This window comes from Mastomys coucha, unplaced genomic scaffold, assembly GCF_008632895.1.
Source record: "Mastomys coucha isolate ucsf_1 unplaced genomic scaffold, UCSF_Mcou_1 pScaffold12, whole genome shotgun sequence".
Lineage (NCBI taxonomy): Eukaryota > Metazoa > Chordata > Mammalia > Rodentia > Muridae > Mastomys > Mastomys coucha.
Genome location: NW_022196894.1, coordinates 54,199,625 through 54,227,238, shown reverse-complemented (window position 1 = coordinate 54,227,238; position 27,614 = coordinate 54,199,625). Strand labels below are relative to the sequence as shown.

Sequence of the window (27,614 nt, the reverse complement as noted above, 5' to 3'; positions counted from 1 at the left end):
TGCCCAGTTCTTGGAAACAGAGATTTAGGCCTGGTCTCCAAAACTTCCAATTTGAAGCCTGTCATGGAGTCAACCTAGCCTGTCTCAGTTGATGATGTTGTTGTACTTTCTGTGATTTCATTTGGCTTTTCATATTTATTTTATTTTATTTTATTTTTTACTTTTCATTTTTAGGAAAATCAGAAAAACCTCAGTAACTTGGGTGTTGGTCAGTTTGTGTACATCGATGTTGATTTTTAACCTCCTCTTTGTGTTTGGAATTGAAAACTCCAATAAGAACCTAAAGACAAGTGATCGTAACATGGATACTAACCCTGGAAATAACAAAATACCAGAAAGAGACACCATTGAGACCCCGAATCCCTCCTGCACAGCCATTGCTGCCTTGCTCCACTATTTTCTGTTGGTGACATTCACCTGGAATGGTCTCAGTGCAACACAGCTCTACTTACTTCTGATAAGAACCATGAAGCCTCTCCCCCGGCATTTCATTGTCATTATCTCATTAGTCGGATGGGGTAAGTAACACTTCATTAGAAATTTCACTTTGTTGCAATTGTCTAATGTCAACCAACACTCATTGGAGGGCTAACCATCCAGGATAGGGGAAAAGAAAATAGAGTAATCACTAAGAACTGTTTCTGTCTAGTGGCTTACTCTCCAGTGAGTGATCAACACAGGAATACTGGACATATAAACTAAATTAAAGGGTTTAATTTTTAAAATACTCCTTTATTAGTTTATGCTAGATTTGGAACATATGCAATTAATCTCCTAGCTACTTTTTTTATTAATTATTTTATTTGTTTACATCCCTCCTATCCACAAATGTTGCCCTCCCTCCCAGTTCCCTCTCAGAATTCTTACCCTCATCCCTCCTCCCCTTCGCCTCTGAGAGGGTGCCACCCAGGTATCCTTCCACCCTGGGGCATCAAGTCTCTCCAGGATTAGGTGCATTCTCTCCCACTGAAGCCAGACAGGGCAGCAATCCCACTAAAATCAGGAAGGAAGCAATAAGACAACAGAAGGAGATCAAGAGGAAGCAAATTGGAAAGGAAGAAAGTCAGGGTATCACTATTCATGGATAAAATGATAGTATATATAAGGAACCCCAAAAATTCTACCAGGGAACTCCTACAGATGATAAACCACTTCAGCAAAGTGGCCAGATATAAAATTAACTCAAGGAAATCAGTAGCCCTCCTTTATACAAATGATAAATGGGCTGAGAAAGAAATTAAGAAAACAACACCCTCCGAAATAGCCATAAATAATATAAAATATATTGGTGTAACTCTAACTATGCATGTGAAAGATCTGTATGAGAAGAACTTCAAGTTCCTGAAGAAAGAAATCAAAGAAGAACTCAAAAAAATAGAAAAATTTCCCATGCTGATGAATTGGTAGGATCAATATAGTGAAAATGATCATCTTACCAAAAGCAATCCCCATCAAAATTCCAACACAATTCTTCACAGACATGGAAAAAGCAATTCTCAACTTCATATATGAAAAAAACAAAACAAAATAATTCTGAACAATAATAGAACTTCTAGAGGAATCACCATCCCTGACCTCAAATTGTGCTACAGAACAATAGTAATAAAAACTGCATTGTATTAGTACAGAGTCAAACAGGTTGATCAATGGAATAGAATTGAAGACCTAGAAATAAACCCACACACCTATGGACACTTAATTTTTGACAAAAGTCAAAACTATACAGTAGAAGAATGCAAATCGATCCATTCTTTTTTGTTGTTGTTGTTTTTTTGTTTTTTTGTTTTTCAAGACAGGGGCTCTCTGTGTAGCCCCAGCTGTCCTGGAACTCACTCTGTAGACCAGGCTGGCCTCGAACTCAGAAATCTGCCTGCCTCTGCCTCTCAAGTGATGGGATTAAGGGCGTGTGCCACCACTGCCTGGCTGAAAAATTTCTTGAACATTATATTGTATCTCAGAAAAGACAAAGGGAAGAATTGTTTCAGTGCTACTCAAATTTAAATTGTCCAAGTAGAAAAATAAATTGGGACATTTGGTGTTGAACATTGTTATTGGAAAATTAAGGAATGAGAAGTCAAATAGGATTGGTATTTAGAGAACACTAAAAATAGAAAGAGGACAGGAAAATTCTGCTTTAATTATTCTGCTGGCCATGGGTCAGTATATTGTCCAAAGAGGAAAAAGAATACATCTAAAGAGGTCAGATGTATAATTTACTCAAAGTCTTTTATAATTAATTTCCATCTTAGATAAAGTATTAACCTCTTGCCTCTCTTTATCATTTAGGAGTTCCAGCAATAGTAGTAAGTATAACGATTGGGGTTATTTATGCCCTGAGTGGAAACAAGTCGTACTGGGAATTAGACTATCGGCAAGAGGAAATGTAAGTTTTAGCTCTTTACACTTTTTTTTACATATAAGTATTTGTTGATATTGGCTCCAAGTGTCCAACTTTCACTTTATAAATGCCATATTTTGTAATGGTTGTTTTAAGTTATCAAAAAATAAATTGTAATTTAGATACAATGACAGAGAAATGTCCTATGATATTTCCTGAAAAAGAAGTATCCACTGTTTGGATAAATTTCAGATAAATCTGAAATTTCTCATATTAAAATTACATTCTTTTGGTTAGTCAAAAAAAAAAAAAAAACCCATACAGCATAATAGTATGTCCTTCATAATCCTGTGTCTTAGTTTCCTCATCTAGAGTGTGGATGGCAGTTATAGTAATTTTACTTAAGGTTGTTATGCAGGGATGTCAATCAACCCTGAAATCATTTAACTCACTAAGTACTCTCCATGTCTCACTCAGATGAACTCATCATGATTTTTTTTAATTTATTTTTTATTAGATATTTTCTTTATTTACATTTCAAATGATATCCCCTTTCCCAGTTGCCCCTCTGGAAAAAAAAAAACTCCTATTCCCTCCCCCTGCTCACCAACCCACCCTCTCCCACTTCCTGGCCCTGGCATTCCCCTACACTGGGCATAGAACCTTCACAGGATCAAGAGCCTTTCCTCCCATTAATGACCGATTAGGCCATCCTCTGCTACATATGCAGCTGGAGCCATGAGTCCCACCATGTGTACTCTTTGGTTGGTGGTTTAGTCCCTGGAAGCTCTGAGGGTACTAGTTAGTTCATATTGTTGTTTGTCCTAAGGAGCTACAAACCCTTCAGCTCCTTTGGTCCTTTCTCTAGCTTCTTCATTGGGGACCCTGTGCTCAGTCCAATGGATGGCTGTGAGCCTCTACTTCTGTATTAGTTGAGTACTGTCAGAGCCTCTCAGGAGACAGCTGTATCAGGTTTCTGTCAGCCAGCACTTGCTGGCATCCACAATAGTGTCTGGGTTTGGTGACTGAATATGGGAAGGATTCCCAGGTGGGGCAGTGTCTGGATTCTCCTTCCTTCAATCTCTGCTCCATACTTTGTCTCTGCAACTCCTTCCATGGGTATTTTGTCACCCCTTCTAAGAAGGATTGAAGTATCCACACTTTGGTCTTCCTTCTTGAGTTTCTTGTGGATTGTGGATTGTATATTGGGTATTTCAAGCTTCTGGGCTAATATCCACTTATCAGTGGAACTCATCATGTTAAACATGATTACAATAATAACTATTTCGTGGCAATGGATCATATATCACCAATTCTTGCTTTGTCACCAGCATGAACAGTTAACTGTTCATATTGGGCATGCCTGACCGTACCATTAATTGGGAAGAAGAGCAGAAAGTTGAGCTGAGCTGAACTCAGGCTCCATACTTCACTTGTATTTCTCCTGGCAGACAGCAGCTGCTCTGCGGCTTATCCTTCCTTCTCTTGTATCACCCTGCCACCCATATCCACAAACCCCACATTAACTCTTAAACCAACTCACCTGAATAATCATGTCCTCACAACGGCACTTGAACGTACCAGAGAAGGCTATGGTGTCAAGGGACTCACCTGATTATTCAAGCTGTGGGGCTGACTGCCTGACTGGATTTCACATCCTAGACTTTTTGTTTCATTAGATTTCAATATCAACTTTAAGCTTTAAACCTTAAATTTCACAGTAAGGAATAAGAGATGTAGATCTCTCATGGGAGAGATCATTTATTCTCATCACATCATTAATTTCTTGTCATTAATTTTCTATTCATTTCTATCCCAGGCATAGACCTTTCATGAGAGAGAAGCCAGATTACATAAGTTTAGTCACACTAAACTAATTTATAGTGGGCCCTTTCCTGAGCACAGTGCTAGAAACTGAGGACAGCATCAGGCCACTGATAATTACAGATGGGAGGGAAGGAGAGGCTGTGTAATGTGATCATCCTGATCACCCTACTATCTTCTGCCACATACTCTTGCTGTCAAAGGTCTCATTTCTTCATCTGTTGAGAAAAGCGAGGAATGACTGTGTTTCCACTAAGCTATCCTTCTACTGGTACCTCCTTGATGCCTCAGGTTCTGATTGTCTGCCTGAAGTTCCATTTATAGGGTCCCTCACCCAGTTCTCTGACCTGTTGTTTTCTTTGCATGAGCCTAGTCAAGAAGAAAATACAGCATTAAAGGGGTGGTGGTGGTGCACCCCTTTAATGCCAACACTTGGGAGGCAGCGGCAGGCAGATTTCTGAGCCTGGTCTACAGAATGAGTTCCAGGACAGCCAGGGCTACACAGAGAAACCCTGTCTCAAAAAAAAGAAAAAAAAAAAAAAACAGAAAAAAAGAAGAAAATACAGGCCAGGCCACACTCTTAATTCACTACCTCAGTTCTCTATACTGTCATCAGACAGGCTGTATCATACTCTCTGATAGGTTCACGGTTGATGTTAACCATGGGAACTTATAAGATACTGGTGGTGAATTTTTGCAATGTATGCCATAGAGGTTAAACTGGGTCTTTCCATATTCCATGGCAAAATGACCAAACCTTTTAGCCCATCTGAAGTCTGTATAGGATGCTCAGTAGACTCCATGTCTTTATCTTTATCAGTCTCCGTCCCGTGATGCTCTTTTTTCCAAGGAAGTCTACACTGTGACTGTAGAAATTAGACTTACTAGGACCCATTCTCCTCCTCCTCCTCCTCCTCCTCCTCCTCCTCCTCCTCCTCCTCCTCCTCTTCCTCCTCAGCAGTCTACATCTTGAAGTATGAATCACTGGATTCAGAATAACACACATAAGAGATACAGTGAGAACGAAGTGCCACAGTCCCTCTTGAACTAAAGCAACAGATAGAGGGAGAGAGTGGTCCTCATACATATTTTCCAATAGAAGCTAATATCTAAGAATATGTCCCTACAGGTCTTCCCATCCTTGGACCATTGGAGATGCTTACAAACAAACATTCAGATTGTTGTGTGTGCACACACACACAACAAATGATGGTTCTCATAATTTGTACCTTTGAGCATGTGCAGGGGGTGCTTTGTAATTACACCATAACAGCTATCCTCCAGTGACAGATGAAAGTCAAGGGATTCTGATTCTGTACATTCTTTTTGTTTTGTTTTGGTTTTTTGTTTTTTGAGACAGGGTTTCTCTGTATAGCCCTGGCTGTCCTGGAACTCACTCTATAGACCAGGCTGGCTTGAACTCAGAAATCTGCCTGCCTCTGCCTCCCAAGTGCTGGGATTCTGTACATTCTTAAGATAAACTTTATACACTCTAATCATCTTATTTAGAGATGGATCCACTATGTTATAGGCAGACCACCCAACTACCTTTACGTTCTTTCTCTTTCTTATCCTCTTTCAAGAAAAACAAAGAATAAGTACAAAACCAAAATAAACAAGAAACGCATGTACACACAAACCTCCCCAAAACTGAAAATCAAAGCAAACAAGCAAGAGGCCAATAAGCAAAAAAATGCCAAAACAATTCAAAACCAAACAAAAAGTTCTCAAAAACATCACTGAATATGTTATGTGTTGGCCAGCTACACCTGGGCATGCATGGGGCCTGATCCTGGGGTGTGGTTGATCTATCTGTTGAGACTCCATTGGAGAAAACTCATTTTGTGGCAACATGTACAAAACCTATACAGTTTGAAGCCAAATGGAGTTTCTGGTTGTTTTTAATGCTTATTTTTTTGTAAGAAAAAAATTAAATAATATGTGTCTGTATGTATATGATAGACAGTATTTAGGATACCAGGGCAGTATCATGTGTGCAGATACAGGTAGAGACCAGAAGAATGTTAGATTCTCCGGAGGCAGAGTTACAGGAAGTTGTAAGCTGCATAGTGTGGTTGCTGACAACCAACTCCTGCCCCCCACCCCCACCTCCAGACCAGCAGTCAACCCCTGGGCCACCTTTCCAGACCTTGTTTTGTTTTTGTTTGTTTGTTTTTTTATTTTTTGTTGATTTGTTTTTGTAAATAGTATGCTGTTCTGTCTGCTGACATTTCTTGTTTTTCCTTTGAAAACAGTGACAATGATAAACAGTCTCCCTGAATTCTCCTCCACTCAACAGTTACACAATCATTAACTTACTTCTCCTTACTTTTCCCAGGTAGGATCTCCTAGTCTTGAACTTGTAAAGTAACCAAAGATGTTCTTGAACTCCTAGTCTTCTTGCCTCTACTTCCTGAGTGCTGAGTGTGCAAGTGTGTGCCATCAGCCTGGTCTTTCTCCTTACTTTTAAATGATCTTTACCCAGACTGTTTGTTAACACCTCTCCTGTTGCATACCCCTTACAATACAATGAACTCCTCCATGGTTTTCTCCCTTTTGCTCAAGTCCTGCTCTCATCTGTCTCTGGGGTAATAGCAGTTCATTTGATGTCTCTCTGCCTCACCCGGAATACAAGCAATTGGTCACAGAGCTCCAGAGTGGTACGCATCAATGCACACACCTCATGCATTTACTCATTCTGGCCACACTAGTCTCTTTTTCTTTGGTTGTACATTTGCTCAGTATATCTTTTAAGATAATTAATTAAGTAATTAATTACATCCCAAATGTTGCCCTGCTCCCGGTCCCCCCTTACAGAGTTCCTCTACCTTCTCCTCTGAGAGGGTGGGGCTCCCTTGGTATCACTTCACCCTGGCACATCAAGTCTCTGCAGGTTTAGGCACATCCTCTCCCACTGAGGCCAAAATAGGCAGCCATTACTGAGCTGCATGTCTGCCACATATGTGCCTCTGGTATTTGTCCATGTGTGCTCTTTGGCTGGCGGTTCAGCCTCTGAGAGCCCCTGAGGGTCCAGCTTAGTTGACTCTGTTCATCTTCCTGTGGAGTTCCAATCCCCTTCAGGGCCTTCAATCCTTTTCCCAACTCTTCCACAAGAGTCCTCGACTTCCATCCATGTTTGGCTGTGGGTATCTGTATCTATTTCAGTCAGCTGCTGGGTAGAACCTCTCTCAGGACAGTTATGCTAGGCTCCTGTCTACAAGCATAATAGAGTATCATCAATAGTGTTAGGGATTGGTGCTTGTTCATGGGATGGGTTTCAAGTTGGCTGGTTAGTGGTTGGCCATCCCTTCAGTTTCTGCTTCATCTCTGTCCTTGCATTTCTTTTAGATAGGACAAATTTTGGGTGGAAAGTCTTGTGAGTGGGTTGATATCCTTATCCCTCCACTGGGCATCCTGCCTGGCTACAGGAGGTGGCCTCTTCAGATTCCACATCCCCACTGTTAGGCATTTTGGCCAAGGTTACCTGAATTGACTAAAGTTGTCTCTTCAGGGCATTTAAACACAACTCGATCTCTGTTTAGAACACCCTTCCCCCTTTATCAAAGTCTTTGCTCCAATAATTTTTTTCTGTAAGAGACTTTTCCTCAACCACTCTATTAAACTGAAATCCTCCCCTCTTCATATGCATATATATAAATGCATATATAGTAATTTCTAGACTCTTGTTGCTCACATTACTTTTTTTATCTCCCATGCTTGTCAGCACCTGAAATATAATCACTTATTTTTTGTCTTACCTTTATCTCTAAACTAGATTAACTTACTAAAATATAGAGTTTTTCTCTACTGATATATATATTTTTTTAGTGTCTAAAATGTCATCTGGCACATAACATGTTCTCTCTAAATGTTTTTAAATAAATAAATTAATTATTTCAACAATACTATGAGGTTGTTATATCATTTTCAACCTGGCTGAGAAGTGAAAAATGCAAACACACACAAATTTCTTTCACCAAATCAAAAATAGCAACAGATAACCTAAAAAATGAAAAGCACAATGAAGTTGAACAACCTTTGAAAACTCTATTTAGTTATTAATATTTTTAAATGTTTATTTAAATATCTATTGAGGGGCATTTCAGCTAGAAAATGTTTGCCATGTAAGCATGAGATCCTAAGTACAGGTCCCAAGCTCCCGGGTAAAAGAGGCAGATGTGGTACACACACTGCAATTACTGTGTCTGCGAAGCTCTGGCAGATCACTAACGCTCATTAGCCTTGCTGATTTAGTCAGCTTCTAGCCAAGGAATAGACCCTATTTCAGAAAAACACTCATGGTTATCTTCTGGCCTCCATAGGCATACACACACACACACACACACACACACACACACACACACACACATGAGTGGACATTCACACATATACACACACACACACACACACCCCAAAAAATATTAATACAGAATTTTAGGTAATAGAATAAAACTGCTAAATTAATTAATGAAGTTTTTTTTTATTCTCCAAATGATCTCTAAGATATGCTAAGGAAGTTCTAGAAGCATTTATTGAATGGTGTCATCTGTTTAGAAAAATGAAGGGAGCATGTATATTTGCTAATGTTTATATAACTCTCTAAGGATACATCAGAAACACTGGTGAAATTTGGAGCTGGAAATATTGCCATTTGTACCTTTTATATTATGAGCCAGGATAAGATACATATCCATAAGTAGAATACAAGTAATGGCTCGCCTAAAGTTAGGTACGTCGTAAATGTCAGGAAGTGACATCTAAATTCAAGACTGTTGTAGACATAGGAGTACGTGTATTAGTACTTTTCTGTTGCTGTGGTAGAATATCCTTTAAAAAAGCAGCTTAGGGAAGCATGTTTTATTTTGGCTTAAGGTTGCATGAGGGAGCAGTCCAACCTGCCTGAGAAGTCACAACAGTGGAAATATGAGGCCACCCTGAAAGTCACAAAGCAGAGCTTTGGCATTCATCTATACACAGAAAGTAGAGAGGGGACAGGGAGTAGAACCTTCAAGTATGAAGTATAGCCTATGTAATAGAAAGTATAAACCTACAGAGTATGAAGTATAAAACCTTAAAAGCCACCTCCAGTGTACTTCCTCCTGCAAGTCTCTGCCTCTGGAAGGTTCTATAACCTTCCCAAACAGTGCCACCAACTGGCAACCAAGTGGTCAATACATGAGCCTCTGAGGGACACTGTCATTCGAATCACAACAGGGTATAACTCAGGGGTAGAACTACAAACTAGCAATACCCTGTGTTTTGTGTTACAGGATATTTGATCACACTGTGAACCCCAAGATTGTATTATTTACTGGGAAAACCTGTTGTGGTGTGGATCAACCTTAGCATACCCAATTATTCCAAGCTCTTTCTGCACCTATTGTAAACGGGATTAAAAGAAGGCTATAGGTCAAGAGGAAGATCAAGCAACCAGTTGACAGGAAGTGAACATAGGATTATTAAGAAACCATAGAGAGTAAGGGGGAGTCAGAGGGATGGATAGAGAGATACACAGGCAGGGCATTGCTTCTGGGACATCGGCTGAGGAGGAAGGTCAGCTGGATGCTTTCTCTACCTCTCTGAACCAGCAGGCTTTCACCCCAGCATCTGACTCCTGAGTCTTCATTTTGGTATCTGACTTAAAGTGTATTTACCTTCTGCTGGCCCACAATGACTCAAGGAAATTTTGGCAGAACCAACTTTTCTAATGGGCTGAATTACTGAAAGTAACTTCAGATGTGTAAGATGGCCAAGGGACATTCTTAGCAAGGACTTCAGTTCCATGAATGCCAATAGTAATAGCAGAAGGAATTGATATTTGTTCTTGTCCTAGTTTGCTGAAATATTTTTTCCCCACAGCTGCTGGCTGGCCATCCCCAAGAACAATGATTTTGCAAGAAGTCCACTTTTGTGGTCGTTCATCATGCCTGTAACCATTATCCTCATCACCAACATTGCTATATTTGTCACAATTACAGTCAAGGTGTTGTGGAAGAACAACCAGAACCTGACAAGGTGAGATTCTCCAGGAGTGGGAAGCTGCCGGCAAGGACTAATGTATGGGTAACACAGCACCTCTGTACACAGCAGACCCCTGCAGAAGTTTGCAGCATCTGCACACGGCATCGGGACGTGGTATTCAGGAGAGATTCCCCGATGAACTTTGATGGAGAAGATGGATATCTTCCCCTTCTCTTCTAACCTCAGTAGTCCCAGGTTGTGTACAACATTATGTAACACAATTCTGTAACACAATGCTCCAAGCAGAATCAAACCACACAGTGTCAAGAAAATATTTTCTCTTCAAAAACCCCCCTCCAAATTCGGGAAACAAAATTTGAATACTTGAGCTACCTGCAGTGTTTGGATTATACGGTAGCTTCAAACCTTTCAAAATGTATTCCAAGTGTATAACATTTTAAAATTTCCCTTACAAATGGATTCTCTCATTTAGTGACACTGAGACCACATTCCCTGGCTTATCAGGTCCCACCCAACTGCATGTCTTCTGAATGTGACTTTTCTGGCCCCAGTAGGTGGTCTTATTGTTATCTCTACTATTCAACAAGAGCTTTAAGTTGAATGAAGTTCAGAACCCCCCGAACACATACATGCTGCAACCTCCTGCCCATAGTTTACAGCATGGATGGGGCAGAACATAGTACAGTTGAAGCTATAAGCTAAGGCTGAATTCTGCAAGCCTGTCCATTCCAATCATCCTTTCCATACGGACTTCTGTATGGTACACTCAGTCCAAAAGTGGATCTACTTAGTAAGGACAGGTAAATGAAAACCACCATCTTTGATGAGAATGTAATCTTAAGTGTGTGCTTTACAAATCAAAGTATCATATTTCATACATGGTTAATAGCTCTTATTTAAAGGCTATACAGAGAAAATACCATTCTTGTTAAGTATTAAAACATACATTTTAGTAATATTGGGGGGAAACACTTTGGTGGTAGGTTCTTAGGCTAGTTGTATATTAGATTTTATTTCTTATATATAAAACATCATAATTTTGGGTCAGAGACAACAATCAAATTTCTATACCTTAATTTTGAATGACAAGCCTATGGTGTGTAAATTGACCTAATAACAAAGAGGAGGATACACAATTTGTTTTAGGTAACCCTCTTTCCTGTACTAGCTAGATACAAACCAAATCACTCCAACACTCAAGAACTTACAATGACAAACCATTATTTGCCATAGTATTGCATGGTGCCTCAGAAATAGTTTAGGCTAAGCATACTAAGGTGTTGACAGGCAAGCTATGATGAATCCATTCCATAGTTGCTGGTAGTTCATTGACTGTTGGTGGTATTGGTGGTAGCTTTTCAGTTGGGGAAACTCATATGTGCTCTGTGTAGCTTTTTATTAAATCCTCTATTACCCCAACTCATACTTCTTATATATTGCTATTATAAACTGATACATTGGGTTCACATTTTTGGTGAGTACTGAGCTAAAAATAAGCATGACTAAGATACAAAGAAGTGGGAAAAAAGGATGACCAGCAAGAAGAGCAGGAGAATAAGTTCCAATTTGCCTAAGTAAAGGAAGCACTGGGATTTTATTTGGGGAGCCTATACTTATTTACATAGGGTATGTGGCAACTCATAAGGTGATCCAATTTAGAATCATAACTTAAAAGATAGTGGACACATATTTTGGGCATAGTTAGCTCAATATCTCAGAGCACATATGTAATAATTAAGACGATGGTCAGAAATACCTCTAAACACATCTATTTTGTACTACAAAGTTTTTACTGAAAATGAAGAAAAGGGTATTTTTGAGAGTATTCGAACATAGAAGTCTGGTCCTGAAGAGGCCTGGCTCACCCAGTCACTAACGCTGTCAGGTTCTCAAGAGCAGGAAGGGCAGACAAACTCCATGAGCAATTGCTTTCTTGTCTCTGGCTTGCTCTTCTGTCCATAGGAAGTCACATAGTCAAGACCAGATTCTGAGGGCACAGACTTCCATAAGAGAGAGGATCAGTTGGCTTCTGAATCTTATTTTTATATCATCACCAGGCATAAGAAGTTCCCAAGTGTCCCAACCTCCCTAGGGAAGTCTTCACTAGTTGATCTAGTCATAGCAAAAATCCCACTTAAAGAAATATCGACTCCTCATGAAATTTTATTTGCCTGCATTTTGAAGGGAATGTTGGGGCCATTTAAAATAGTGGGATCACATTTTCTTCAGAGGGTCATAAGGTATGGTACAACCTTAAGGAAGCAAAGTATATGGATAGTTGAACATGCAAGCTAGCTAACTATAAGTAGTGATGACTTGAGTAAGCCAAACCCTAACATTCCACATTTTCTCATTTTCTTGTTTTCTCCTGTAGCACAAAAAAGGTTTCATCCCTAAAGAAGGTTTTCAGCACATTATCTATTGCCGTTGTTTTTGGAATTACCTGGATCTTTGCATATGCTATGCTAATTAATAACGATGACATCAGGATTGTTTTCAGCTACATATTCTGTCTTTTCAACACCACTCAGGTATGGTATAGATGGTCAGAAAGAAGAGAATATGTGCCACCCTGGAGGGAACAGAGTAAGATCTTTATAGGTTTGGCATATAATCCCTCTTCTCTGATTAAATCATACCTCATCAGGCAAAACACTTCCTTTCTTTTCTCCCATGCAGTAGTGTGCTTTGGTTGGTTGTGGGCAGTGGTCACTATTCCTTGAACTGTGAACCCGGTGGGTTTGTTGAATTTCTCTTTCATTTTTTTTTTCTTAACGTGTTAAGATTAGATTTAGGTTCTTCATTTTGATCTATTGTTTCTGTAAAATTGTAATTACATTTGTTATTTTTTGGGGGGGAGGAAAGGGTTTATTCAGCTTACACTTTCCACATTGCTGTTCATCACCAAAGGAAGTCAGAAGCAGGCATTTGTTATATTTTTAAATATATTTTAATTTAATGCATGTCATGGAATAAATGTCAGAGGTCAGAGGACAAATTGCAAGTCAGTTTTCTCCTCCCACCATGTAGGCCCTGTGAATAGAGCTTAGATCCCTGACCTTGGTGGCAGGCACCTTACCCTCACAGGCCCAGAAGCAAAATAGTCACCTTGGGGAAAAACAAACTACTTATTCTGTAGTTAGTGGGTGTGCTGGCTGGGTTTGTGTCAACTTGACACAGGCTGGAGTCATCACAGAGAAAGGAGCCTCCCTTGAGGAAATGTCTCCATGAGATCCAGCTGTAAGGAATTTTCCCAATTAGTGATCAAGGGTGGGAGGACCCATTGTGGATGATGCCATCCTTGGCTGATAGTCCTGGGTTCTATAAGTAAGCAAGCTTAACAAGCCAGTAAGTAACATCCCTCCATGGCCTCTGCATCAGCTCCTGCTTTCTGACCTGTTTGAGTTCCAGTCCTGACTTCCTTTGGTGATGAACAGCAATGTGGCAGTGTAAGCTGAACAAACCCGTTCCTCCCCAACTTGCTTCTTAGTCATGACTATGCAGGAATAGAAACCCTGGCTAAGACACTGGGTCTGAAGTTTTAAAATACCACTAAAGCTGAAAACTCCTAGCTCAGTGGGGATTTTCTGTCCTTACTAGTATTTTCATCTGGTTCTTTTAGCTGTTTAGTAAAGTGCTAAAATTTTCCATCAAGGATTAACTCTGTTTGGTCCTTGTTGCATTTTGCCAGTTTGTGCTTCATGTATTTTGAGTGAAGACTGAACAAACATTCATCCTCATGATATAGATTTATGATTACATTTTCTAGATGAACTGGCCCTTTCATCATTTGTATTGTCTTTTTATTTCTGATAGTGCCTTTTGTCATAAGGTATACTTTATCTATTACCTGTCTTGTGATGTGCATTGGTTATATGATCACATGTGTGCATGCATGAATGTATGTGTGTATGTATGTGTTTGCATTTGCCATGAACCTCTGTACCTTTCAAGTCTATAGTGTGTAGGCACCAAATACATAGGCCTCACTTTGTCTATCACTTTATGAGGGGGTAGAGCTCATTTGGATCTAACATACTCATTGATGTAGGTTGTTATTTTACAATTTGTCTTCTGTGCTCATTTGTTTTGTTTGGGGGTGAGAAATAGTCTTTGCAAGTGAAGAGAACAGTTATTTATGTAATAAGGTTGCTTTTTTGGATATGATATAGTAATTACCATAAAACCCATTTCTTTTGTAATAACAAAACCGTTTATAATCCTTTCCTTGAACACTTATGGACTGTTAAATGTGAATTGTTTTAATAAAAACACATGTATAACAATATGCAACTCTAACTAAAGAAAAACAAACAACCATTCAGTTACTCATCATTCCTTGATTTAGTGTATTATCTCCCTGCCTCCCTCTTCACTTCTGATCCAGTTTTCCATTATTCCTTAGTATCATTTTTCTTTCCTCCCCCTCTCTGTCTGTCTCTGTCTCTCTTTACTTCTCTCTCCCTCCCTCTCTCCCACTTCCTCTGTCCCTTTCCCTCTCTCTATCCATCCCCCTCTTTCTCCCTCTCTGACTCTCTCTCTGTTTCCTCTTTCTGTCAGACTATATTTCTTCAGGATAAGAACATCCATATCAATAATTGAAAGTGTTGTGAGCAGTGAAGAATGTTATACTGATTAACCATTTTGTATGGATGTGAAGCATCCTATAGCAAAATTCTGTTTCTTTGGGGGAAATGACCATAAGTTCAGAACTCCATGAGATAGAATGTTGCTTCAAAGTCAGAAAATGGTTAAAGTTTCAGTTTTCTGTGTTTTGTTGGTTTTGTGTCAAACTAGAACACACACATCATGTAATAGTTGAGTTGTTTTTACTACAGTTGCACTTGCTTCTATCTTGATCACAATCCCCTAAGTGAGAAACAAGAGCATGACTATACAGGCATAGTGTGTAGTTTTACCCTGTACCTGCCTTTACACCTAGCCCCCACCCGGCTTCCCTTGAATCCTTAGACAAAACCAACTGTCTTAGTTAGGGTTTTACTGCTGTGAACAGATACCATTTCCTTATAGCAACTCCTGTAAGGACAACATTTAATTGGGGCTGGCTTACAGGTTCAGAGGGTCAGTCCATTATCATCAAGACAGGAGCATGGCAGCATCCAGGTAGGAATGGTGCAGGCAGAGCTGAGGGTTCAACTTCTTCATCTGAATGCTGCTAGTGGAAGACTGACCTCTCATTTGTTTTTAATTCTCCTGTTATTGTGGTAAATCTCCAACCCAAATATGCCCCGGCAATGAAAACACAACTCAATTAATATGAATTAATATGAATAATTAATATGAATAATATGAATTAATGTAGGTGCAAGCTGTGCACCTACATTGGGCAGATCTACCACTCCACTACCATCTTCCCCATCTATGGGACCTCTTATAACTTGCAGTTTCTCCAGGCCATGTGCTTCTGCTCTACTTTCCTTCCACCTCCTTCTTCTCTCTCCCGACTTTCAGCTCCACCTTCTGTTCATCTGCCCCATTGCTGGCTCTAGCCTTTATTTATAAATTAAATAATGGGAAGAAGGTTTATAGGAAATCACCTGAGTGTGGACTCATTCTTTGTTTGAAGACCCTCCCAGGAGAATGTAATTAGCATCAAATTACAAATAGCAGCCCCAGGGCTGTCATAACACCCTGCTACCCAGTTCCTCCTCACTTTTGAGTATAATTGATTATTAAATGGATTATGACTCCATTTTAATCCACATTCCAGGAATCAATACCACTTTGCGTTTGGGGAGAAGTTCATGGTGTAGTATACATTCATAACGTCTTTCGTAAGGAACTTAAAATTGATATTTTATAGCACCCAGTAAGATGAAGGGCGTCATAACAATAGGATCTGCCTGCCACCTCTCACCCCTTGAGCTGCTATTTCCTTATGTCCTACATGTACATACAGAATAAACCCTACAAATCAAGATTATTTTTTCTTTAAAAAGACATATACATTGAAAGGAATTTATAAGGAAAACTTTATATTTGGCCATGTGTCAACCATTTCTAGGACCCTTCCTTCCTTTCTGAAGACTTAAATATCAGATGGTATCATTTCTCTTGAGCCCAAAGTCATTCCTTAGTGTTTCTTGTAATGTATGACTTATAGTGACTAAGTATTTTCTTTTAACTCATATTTGTTTTGTTCTTATTCTTGAAGGATTTTTTTTTTTATTAGATACGGAACTCTGGGTTAGATGAGGCTCCCCCCCTCCCCTTTCGGTATTTTAGAGAAGTAATTTCACACTCTGCTACATTTCCTAATGAGATGTCCTCAGCTATTCATACTGTTCCACTGCACACGAGTGGAATGGGCTATTTTTCTCTGCCTCCATCAGGGTTTCCTCCTAGCTTTAACACTCAGCATTATGTCTATGGCCTACGCAGCTATTACTTTCTTTGTATGTATTTTTCTCAGGATGGCTGAACTGTTAAAATCTTTTATGGTTTTTACCACTAGTTTTTCCTCCTCTTCTTTCCTCTTCCTTCTGAGAATGCCTTGATGGTAGGCCATTTGATTTTTTGCCCTGCAGAACACAAAGAGCTGTTCATCTTGCTCGTTCTTCTTGCTAGTCATTACACTACTGGAGTTAGGCGCTTATTCAAGATCAGTCAGTCCCTGAGTTCAGTCCCTAGAGCCCCCCCTCCTCCCCATGGTGGTCAGAACTGACTCCAACAAGGGATCCTCTTGACTCCAACAAGGCATTCCTCAAACAGTGTGGTGAGTGTGCACCCACACGTTTGCACACAATAAACAAGCAAACAAAATTTGTTTAAAACCTGAAAGAGAGAAACCTGTTTGTTCTTATTCTATCATATTTTGTCACAGGAATCAACCATCATCTCCCTACTTTTAAATACCATGTCATGTAAACAACATTACCTTGTACATATAATTTTCTGTAATTATTTTAAACATTTTGTTATATTTTTAAAGTCTGTCGATTACAGTCCTTGTTTATTAATGATTACTAAAAGTTCAACTTTCATTTTCTTGGAGTGAAACAGCATGTACCGGTCTTCTCCCCTCCTTCAAAAGTAATATGTGTGAGCAATTTGCAATGCTGGGAATCTTTCTTGTTATGCAAACACAGTTACTGCTGAGTTACAGTCTGAGAGAAAGAACACTATTAATATTGTGTAATTGTTTATTGCCTCCTAATTTTATTGGTACAATTAAAAATTTACTATATGTTTGACATTGTCAACAATATTTTCTCTTGAAAATATTAATTACTTAAATTATATTTGATATTTGTATTAACTAAATTTTAGTATATATAACACTCCATTTAAAAAGTTTCCAAGGTATCTTATTGGATTGTCCTATTGCCTTGACTTCTTTTTAAAGTTAATGGCTCATCAGGGATAGTATTTTTTGAGTAATCACTTCGGTAGATTGTGAAAAATCATTGAAAATTTTCTAGGCTGATAACTTGTCTTAAGATGCAGTAGATGAACTGAAAAGTTTTTGATACCTAAGTATTGACAAAAAGTCTGAGGTGCTGCAGAATTAATTAACTTTCCTCATTGTTATTCGATACCCTTTAAGCAATAATTTTGGATTCATTTTAGACTATTTGAAGTTGAAAAATGCTACATAGTTCCCAAATACCTACCACCAAACTTTAGAACTAATAATTGCATCTTTAGAATTTTCTTAAAAATTATGAGTGTGCACCAAGTGCATGCCTGGTGTTCATGCAGGCTAGAAGAGGATGTTGAATCCTCCAGTAATGGAATTATACATGGCTATGATGTGGGTCCTGGGATTTAAACCAGGTCCCCTGGAAAGGCCGTGAATGCTGCTAACTGCTGAGCCACTTTTCTAGTCAAAAAATAGCCACAATACACAACCAAACCCAGGAAAAAATACAGTTTTCATATATTCTTTGACTAGTGTTCCCCAGGGGCAATATCTTCTATGATATAGTACATTGTCAAAATTAAGGAATGCACATTGACACAATACTATCAGTTAGGCTACAAATAGTATTTAACAGCTTATTTTCATAAATAATGTAAATGAAGAATTAAGAAAGGCTTCTTAGAGACTATAATATACTGGGTAGTATATTTCTATTATACTTACAATTAAGAGATAACACCATATATTGGATAAGGAAGAAAAATTGAAACCAAAAGAGTAGCAATTCAGCTCCAAGCTCTACTGATAGTAGATGAGTAATATTGAGCAAATTGTTTAATTCATCTGAATTTCAGTTTGCATATCAATCAGTTGGATGGTAAGGCTTAGTTTCTAGGGTTGATGTAAGTACAGTAAGGATTCAAGGATGATGGGTGAATGAGAAGTGTGTGAAACCAATAGGTCTTTGGTAAGGATCAGCTTAAAGCCATGCAGAGACTACTGCCCAGCCTTTTGTGGCTTTTATCTTTACATGCATCTCCTTATCCACGTGTAAAGGACAGGGAATCAGTGACTAGCAGGGTCTTAAATTCGTGTCGTTAAGAAATTATTGAGTATATAAAATTCCAGCTATGTTACTATATCTCCAAGAAATGAAAAGAAATGGGTAACATTCCCTACCCCCCAGAAATTCTTCCAACTTTATACACTGAAGATTGTAAAGATTAGGGAGCAGACTTGCACAGCTGTAATGTCAAGCCAGGGCATGAGTCCTGGTCTTCTAAATATGCATTGCGCGCAGCAGCACTGTTTATAGCTGAAGGGCATGCACATGCGCAGCAGCTGCAAGTTCCTGTGGTGGAGCAGTGTGCTTCCTCGGAGCAGAGGGTGAAATAAAATCTCTTCCTAATGTACTGCAGAAGTCTGTATTGTAATATTGTCTAGTATTAAACTTAACTTCTCTTTTCAGGGATTGCAAATATTCATTCTCTACACTGTTCGAACAAAAGTATTTCAGAGTGAAGCTTCCAAAGTGTTGAAGTCGCTGACATCATCCTTTGACAGAGAGAGGTCAATGCCTTCAATAACCCCGCTGAGACTTCGTGTAAGGATGTACAATATGCTCAGGGCCATACCATCCCTAAATGAACGATTTAGGCTACTGGAGCCATCTGCAGCGACTGAGGAAACATCATTGTCTTGAAAGTGACCAAGCAAAATCAAGTGCCTAACAAGACTGTTACCAATGATGGTCTTTCTATCACAACTCCTAAGAATTGTATCTGTTTATGTTATTCTCTAATTCTCCTATAATATCTTCCTGAATACATGTTAAAACTTGCTGTTTATTATCACAGAGAGAATAGACTTGGTAGCTTTTTATGGTTTTCACTAGATTACGATGTGAGTCAAGTGAAGAGTCATACATAATATTAAGATGACCACTGTTATTAAGTTTTCACAACACACTTTGACAATTACATAGAACTCACAACAAATTCTTTTACGATGAGAAAAAATATTACCTTCTAGAACAAAGTGGCTCTTGATAAGTGCAAGGAGTTGCTTACACACATTAATCTTTTGCCAATGGAGAGTTTGGCAACCAGTCTCCTCTTTAGGAAAAGGTGTTTTGTTTAAAAAAGTGTTTTGTGACCAGAATAATCAACTCTGTAAGAAATGGATAGAGAGATAGATTAGTAGACTGCTAAACCTCTAGTTATTTACAGTGCATGCACGCAGGCATACACACACACACACACACACACACACACATATACCTTTTAATATCTATATATTATTGATGATTGATGAGATTTAAAATGAAAAACATACTCATCATCAAATGTGTGGCTTTTAAAAGCTCTAGCTCATCATAGAACTCCCAACCTTGAAGTATGAAGAGAACCCCCTCTGACCTTAGGAGACACCATCTTTGAATTTTTGCTTTTTGTTTTGCCAGAAACCAGGCTTCTCATGTGAGTTTATGAACTAAGGAACTAACACATTTCATATGAGCTTAGTACAGGTTTCTCATCATTCTCTAAAGACTGCATTCTTTCTTTAACTTTTTTATCTGTTTTATAGCAGCATATACCATGTGCATGCAGTGCGTGTGGAGGCCAGAAGAGAGGTCAGATCTCCTGGGACTGGAGTTATAGTTGTGAGGGGACATGCTGGGTCCTCTGGAAGAGCATCCAGTGCTCTTAAATGTAACTTCTTCTCACCATTAGTCAAAGAATATGAATTCTCACAGAAATGGTTGCAAATGACAATTGACAATTGGATTCCTAGGAAAGCCAAGACAAGCTTATTTAATCAACAATATAGATGAGACCTAATGAGAGAGTAGACAAAGTATAGAGAAGTACAGAAGAAAAACAATTCTGAAAGGCCCATGCTCTAAGCAGTATTATAGTGCTACACTCAGATATGGCTGGACAAAGAAGAAAATAGTAAGATGCAATTGACTCAAGATTTCATCAGATGAAAATATCCCTGAAGTAAAGCTCTGGAAATATGAGGAAAATCAAAACAAAACAAGCTATAGTCAACCAGAGGAAGATATGATTTCTTTTCCCTTGGTGGCTAACATCGTTTCTTTGTTTTTTTTCAGTATCTTTGGAGTATCCCAAGTAAAATTCCATAAAATGTTCCTTTAAACATGCAAGGTCCACACACAATTGTGGAGACTAATTCACAGGAAATCCTGAAATCTGAACAGGAGAAGATCATTCCTTTGGTTTGAACCTTTACCCTGGGTGCTAGTCAGCAGTCTCATTTGTGATATGAACCTAACTCAAATTTAGGTCAAAGGTTAAAGGGAATGTGCTAACTTAATTAATGCAAAGTCCAAGGGCCAAGTTGGCTTCAGATAATGTTTCTATGTTCCATTTTGTCTGAGGCAATACCAGGTTTTATTTATGATCCTGACTTATGTATTAGCAATGGCTATTTTAAATGTGCAAGTGCCCTAGCTTGAGAAATGAAATAAATGCATGGTAACATTAACTCCAGGCCTAACTAGAACACAGAATAGTAATAATGTGTCAGAATTCTATCCCCCTTTCCTGTCTCTCTATTTCTTTATCCTTGTTCTCAAATATGATTGGCACTCCTAACCACATTTCTCTATTGATTGGCACTCCTAACCTTAAAGCCTTAACAGCCGGGCAGTGGTGGTGAAAGCCTTTAATCCCAGCAGTTGGGAGGCAGAGGCAGATGAATTTCTGAGTTCAAGGCCAGCCTGGTCTACAGAGTGAGTTCCAGGACAGCCAGGACTACACAGAGAAACCCTGTCTCGAAAAAAACAAAAAACAACAAAAAATGAAGAGGAGGAGGAGGAGAAGAAGAAGGAGAAGGAGAAGAAGAACAAGAACAAGAACAAGAACAACAAGAAGAAAGATCTAACAAGAAGAGAGATTTCATTTCTTTTGGCAAACCACTTGCCAAATCCTATTGGGCTTTAATTCTCCTTACTGTTCCAGCAGAAGCAGAGGTGTTTAAAATAGAGGGACTCGGGCTGGAGAAATGGCTCAGTGGTTAAGAGCACTGATTGTTTTTCTGAAGGTCCTAAGTTCAAATCCCAGCAACCACATGGTGGCTCACAACCATCCGTGATGAGATCTGACACCCTCTTCTGTAGTGTCTGAAGACAGCTACATATAATAAACAAATAAATAAACGAATAAATAAATAAAATAGAGGGACTCTAAGACAGACTATTTTATGGTATTTAAAAAGCAAGGTCAAAATGAGATGCACTCTAGAAAGCCACAAAGAAGCAACGGGAGAAGAATACTCTTTTAAGCCAGGGACATGAAGAACAAAGCATGAAGGTATGACCAGGAGTTGAAAACACCTCTCCTCAGTGGTTTGGGATTGAGACAGAGTCAACCAGCTTTCACTAGAAAAGGAGCAGGAAAGACCCTTGGCTGCCACCCCTCTCCTACCCAATAGGTTCTTAGCAAGCCTCACTTTGGATGCAATCAGCAAAAAGCCAAGAGACAGGAGTCTATAGCGCACATGGGTAGCTCTCTGCAAGGGAGTACAGTGGGCAGGGAGAGACACAGAGAGAGGACAAGCAGGTCCAGAGCTGGCATGTTCTACCCAGAACATATGCATTGTGTTAGACATTTTGGGGTAGCCTGGGTCACGTACCCATTGTGAGGGAGAGATAAGGAATAATTTATTTGACAGATGCTTATTAAGCACCATGAAGAGTGGACAACTACATCACAAAAGGGATGCTGAAAGCAAAATTTAGAGGGCTGCTACATCTGACAAAACACAAATATCTGCTGAGAATGAGCCAGTCTAAGGCTGGTCACTCGTTTTCCTTGTCCGAACTGTCTTTGAGTGGGATCACCAATAGGGAGACTAGCATAAGAGTAAGTACAGACTATAACGTGGCTTTAAAAAGGCATATAATAAGGAAGACTCAGAATTGACTTTCATCCTGTTGTGTATGAGCAGGTCCTATTTTACCCATTTTTCTGGTTACCTTTGTGATAAGAGTTCCTATTGCTTTTTTTTTTTCTTTTCCTGCAGTGTCAAAAGAAACAAATCATCCGACCTTTGGGCTTTCTCGCCTGCATCTTAACTGACAGTTGAAAGTTCACAGTTTAACTGCCGGTCCCTTGCTCTTTGTCTTACCATTTCCATCTTTAAGTTTATTTTGCTTCTTTTCTTTTCCCCCCCATGTTTGTGAGGTGTAATTCATGACAGTAAAGCTAATAAATCCACCTACCTGTTGGTTTTGGATGATTGAATAAAGCAGTTTCAGCATATATGGATGCTTTTTACCTTGTGAGTATGTATGCAAGTAACTCAGTGTAAGTTAAAAATACCATAATAAAATGCATTTTATATGCCTCACGTAGCAAGTGCTGTAACTTAGCCTACACAAACCTGTTTAGACTCCTGAGAGGTGGACAAAATCATCTAGCAGAGAGCTGGTTTTATAATAAGATGCAGTTTATTGAATGCCGTGTAATATACTGTACAGTATCACTCATTTACTGTCATGATTGTGTGGCTGACTGGGAGCTGTGGCTTATGGCTGAAGCCCAACATTTTGCAATTACCATACAACATATCACTTACCTAGAAAAAGATCAAATTTCAAATTAGAAGTATCATTCTACTAGATTCATATTGCTTTTGCACCATCACAAACAAAAATGTAGGTTGAATCATCACAAATTGAAATTTTATATATTGTTTATACAGAGAGATACTCAGTCTTAGGAAGGAAAGAGGCATCGCCATTTGCAGCAGCATGGGTTACTCCAAAGAACCCAGCTGCAGAAACACTGTCTATAATTGCAGGTCTATGTGGATTCTGAACTACAGCTCACACAGGGTGAGAGTAGAATAATACCACCAACGATTGGGTGGTAGAGGAAAAGGTGGCTTGTTTGCTGCAAACTTCCAGCCTTGGACTAGGTATATTCTAGAACTCCACTGAACAGCAGCAGCATCACTGTAGCTAATAGCAGTGTACTGTATTCATGACAATGCTGAGGGGACATTACATGATTCTGCACATATATGGCCATGAGAAGATGGCTATGTTAGCATGACCGTGGTACTTCTCAATATCATATTGTATACCTTAGATATGTAATTTATATTTTGTACTTTATTAAAGCTCATGAATAGCCATATTCATAAATATACTTATAAAAGCATAATCCATAATGGTTTAATTTTAAACCAATGTCTACTTTTCTATATTCCCTAAAGTCCTTGTCTTAACTTTAACAGTTAATCAGATTGTATTATAATTTTACTTACAATTACATGCTTATGTAGTCCTAATAACAACAACAACAATAATAATAATCACATTGAAGTCTACTGAAATTCTCATCTACTTAAGAAAATTTGTTTTTTTTTTAATGTAAAAAGAAAATATTTTATCTGGTTTTGGCTATTAGGAATCAAACTCTTATTTTTGTACAAGTTCTTGGGCTAACATTTTATTTTCTCTCAAAATAATTCTTGGAGATGCTGGGTCACAGAGTAATTGTAATTTATTTTAAACCTTTATTTTTAAACACTTTATTAAATCAATAAGAGCTGAGCTGTTTTCTAAGGAGGCTGAATCATTTTTACAGTGGCAACAGCAATACACAGCAGTTTAGAGCTAACTTTTAAGGTTCTGATTATGCCAAAGGATGTAAATAGTTACAGTTCATTCATGACCCATTGGTCATGTTTCTGAGTACCAGCTCTTAAATGGAGATGTGGAGAGAGAGAGGGGTTGGGGAGGGAAAGCCATAGAGGCAGGTAGGGCAGGGTGACATGATCCAATGCTTATCTCTTACAAGCTGTTCCCAGGGGCCTCTGGTACAGTTCCTATCTGTATAGTTTCTCCAGTGGAACTTTGCTACATGTAGAGGTATGATCTTGCAATCTGTTGGACTTTGTTTGCCATGAAACCATAATATAATTTACTGAGACTTTCTGGACCTTGATGATAATAAATGAAGATGAAACCCCCCATCCCCCAGCTACCCAGTAAGTACTCACTAGACAGCAGCAGAGAAGGAATGTGTTCTAGACTGGGAGTTTAGGTGACAGTTACAAGTCATGTGATTTGAGATAAGATCACAAGACATTGTAAAGGAATAAATAAGCAAGACAAGGAAAACTCTGAATTTCCTGCCACCGCTAAAATTTGTGACTTTGAAGATAAACTGAAATTATTAACAAAATAGTACCCCCAGTTAGGTAGTAAATGAGTATATTGTCCCAAAAGCAGATAAACAACAGTGCTAAAGTCCTCTCTCAGCACTGTTACAAAATCCACAACCTCTTCTCTCCAAATTATTCTGGTAATGAGATCTCTGTGTTTCTAGATCTAGATTTATTTTTTAAAAAGAATACTCAAATTACACCTATAGTCATTGTGTGTGTTTTTTTTTTTTACACAGATGCTACAGAGAACTATGTGCACGTCTAGGGACCACTTATAGATATGGTGTTATAGGAAAGACTGTAAGGGAACATATCAAAAGAACAAATTATAAACTGAGAAGTCTGAATGAGACCAGAGCACACATCTAAGTTTTCTTCCTGGACACTTAATTTCTTTCAGTAACAAGTCCCAAAACCATGTGAACCGTCTGCCAGAAGTTACTTGTAAGAGAGAGCAGTGTTAGATTATACCACTCCACTTTGCCTTATTTTTTTTCTTGTTGTTGTTAAGAAAAAAGATTATTGGATCCACTGGTTGCTGTGTATTAAAATTCCTGGCACTCATATTGCAAGCAATTGTGTTCAGAGTAAAATACATTTATTTAAACACTTTAGACACAATACATGGCTCATAATAAAGAACAGTGGAAGCATTGTTGAATTCTAATTGCTCAGACACTAACTAGTCAGGAACCAATTTTTAAGCAGTCTTTTCAAGGGATTGGTTATCTTCTGCTACTATGGTAACACTTTTAGTCATGCCAGGATAACTTTTTGAAATGTCTTTTGTGCACTCAAAATGCGTTTGAGGTTTAACTTATATACATATGTTTCTTTTCATTGTTTTACTGTTTTTTTCTTGAAGATAAAACATTAATGGGTATGCATGTTCTCATGTGCAAGGGTTCCCTGCTACACTCCTTTTGTCCTAGGTCTGACTTAAATTTAGGAAGAGTGACAGAGATATAACTCGCTCTTTTCCGGAAGTTTACTTCTATGCATAGAAGTGTGGCTTTGATAAGTCCAAGTCATAAGGAGGACAGAAGAATATTATTACCTTACAGCAGCACTCTGAATCTATACTATTCGGTTTTAAATGAGAAGCACTAGAGATAACGTAAATCTTTTATTGTATCTGCAGCTCTCTGCAATCTCTGAAAGCAACTGCTGAAAGGCCCTTATATGCAACTGTGAAAAACAATTTATCGTGGCAAAACACTTCTAAGCACCTCTACAAATTTCGGTGTTCGGTCTGGAGCTGGTCTTTTAATAAGCAAAAAGTAAAATGAATTTAAGCAAGTGTAGGGTATGGCCAAATCTCTATCCTACAAAAAAGCCTTCTTGAATCCTTGGTTTTACTCTCCAAGTTTGTCTTTTGCATCCGTAGGTAGGTGTGCCCTCCAGACTCTGAGGCCTTCCTAAATGTTTGGGTACAGCCTAGCTCGGGAACTGACTCATCAGCATTCGTAGCCCTCTTTTGGCAAAGCGTAGGCGCCCCATAGTGAATGAATGAATGAATGAATGTGTAGAAAGAAGGCGGGAAAGGGGTTCGTTTTTCCGAGATGTGACTGACTAGCTGACTACGACGACAGCCACAAATCAACAAGAGCCAAACCCCTTTCTGGACAGCCGCCCATTTCCACTAGGGCTCTCAGAGCAAGCCCAGCCCTGCAGACTACGCCCCGCCCACCGGCGAGACTTAGGAAATAAGTCGCTGTCCGGAAAACCGGAAGTGCTGGTAATTCCCCGCGCATGCGTGTCCGCCTCGCCTCGCACTTCCTACACTCGGTCATCCAGTGAGGAAGCAGGGCCGCTCACCCGACGCCGCGGGGTCTTCGTCCGTCCCGCCCCTCACTCCACCGCGCATGCGTCCTGACTGGCTCGGTCGGCTGGAGGCGGGGCGTCGGGGCAGTTTTTTTTTTTTTTTTCTCCTCTTTGCTCCCGCCCCTGCGCTTCCCACCTGCCACGTACGGGACCGACCGCGGCTCTCGCTGGGCGCGTTGGGTGTGTGTGATTGGCCGGGTCCGCGCAGCCTGTAGCTCGGCGAGGCTCAGCGTGACGGCGGCCGAGCGGACGGAGTCGGAAGCCTCCCTGCGACCCTCGGGAGCCCGCGGCAGCCGAGCGGCGGCCCGGTCAGCTGAGGCGGCGGCCTCGGGCAAGCGAGTACGTCCGGCCGAGTGCCGCTCGCCGCCGCTCCCCGAGGAGCTCGGGGGACCCGGGAGGGCCCGAGGGCTTCTGGATCCACCCAGAGCCGGGCAGGAGGGTGGGGCTGGGGACCGTGGGAAGGGGCTGCGAGGGAGGGAGGGCGCAGGGCGGGGGTGAGGCCGAGCGGCCCTGCGCGGGGGAGGGGTGGCCGGGAGGGGGAGGGGAGGGCACCGGCACCCGGCCTGGCCTGCGGGCGTTTGGCCCCGCTGATATACCCCGTTCCTGTTCCCTCCGGCCCCAGAGAGAAGAGGGAGCCTCGGGGGTACCTCTTTCGGGAGGTAGAGAAAAGGGGGATTGAGGAGGCCCTGATCCCCGGGAGTGGCTTGCACGGTGGAGCGTAGACCCGGAGTTTAGGAGTAAGACAGAGGTCACAAAAAGGATCCCCATTTGGTTATACACACTCTTCGTGTTTAGTGTCCTCTTGAGGCCCTACCCAGTTTGACCGATTTCAGTTTCCAACTTTTGTTAAGTTGGTGTCCCTGGGCACTGTGGGAAGAATTGTAGATGCTTAATCTCGACGATTATACAAATTTTTTGGCGGTTACTCCCCCCTTCGCATGTGAAGGTCCCATAGCTACCAGTGAAAATGGTTACCATTCTTGCCATTATACATTGCATGTCCGTACAGATTTTGAGACCACATACAGTTTTAGAGTAATCAAGGTTCTTTAAAAAAAA

The 27,614-nt window shown here is 39.9% G+C and overlaps 2 protein-coding genes across 7 annotated transcripts in view; both read left to right on the top strand.

The window, feature by feature from the left end:
• Positions 1-19,293, top strand: part of Adgrg7 (adhesion G protein-coupled receptor G7) — a 74,512-nt gene extending 55,219 nt beyond the window's left edge. For both annotated transcript variants that reach the window (XM_031364126.1, XM_031364127.1), the window contains 5 exons: positions 175-518; positions 2,287-2,383; positions 10,022-10,177; positions 12,519-12,675; positions 18,997-19,293. In XM_031364126.1, the coding sequence (XP_031219986.1) occupies positions 175-518; positions 2,287-2,383; positions 10,022-10,177; positions 12,519-12,675; positions 18,997-19,230 (988 nt within the window). In that variant the 3' untranslated portion in view covers positions 19,231-19,293. The remainder of the gene's footprint in view (positions 1-174; positions 519-2,286; positions 2,384-10,021; positions 10,178-12,518; positions 12,676-18,996) is intronic.
• Positions 19,294-26,760: 7,467 nt separating this feature from the next.
• The window catches only part of Tfg (trafficking from ER to golgi regulator), a 27,620-nt gene continuing 26,766 nt past the window's right edge, over positions 26,761-27,614 (top strand). For 4 of the 5 annotated variants that reach the window (XM_031364131.1, XM_031364128.1, XM_031364133.1 and 1 more), the window contains exon 1: positions 26,761-26,894. The gene's annotated coding sequence lies outside the window, so the exon portion shown is untranslated. Of the gene's footprint in view, positions 26,895-27,110; positions 27,215-27,614 lie in introns of those variants that run through there. The other variant, XM_031364130.1, reaches the window with a different exon arrangement.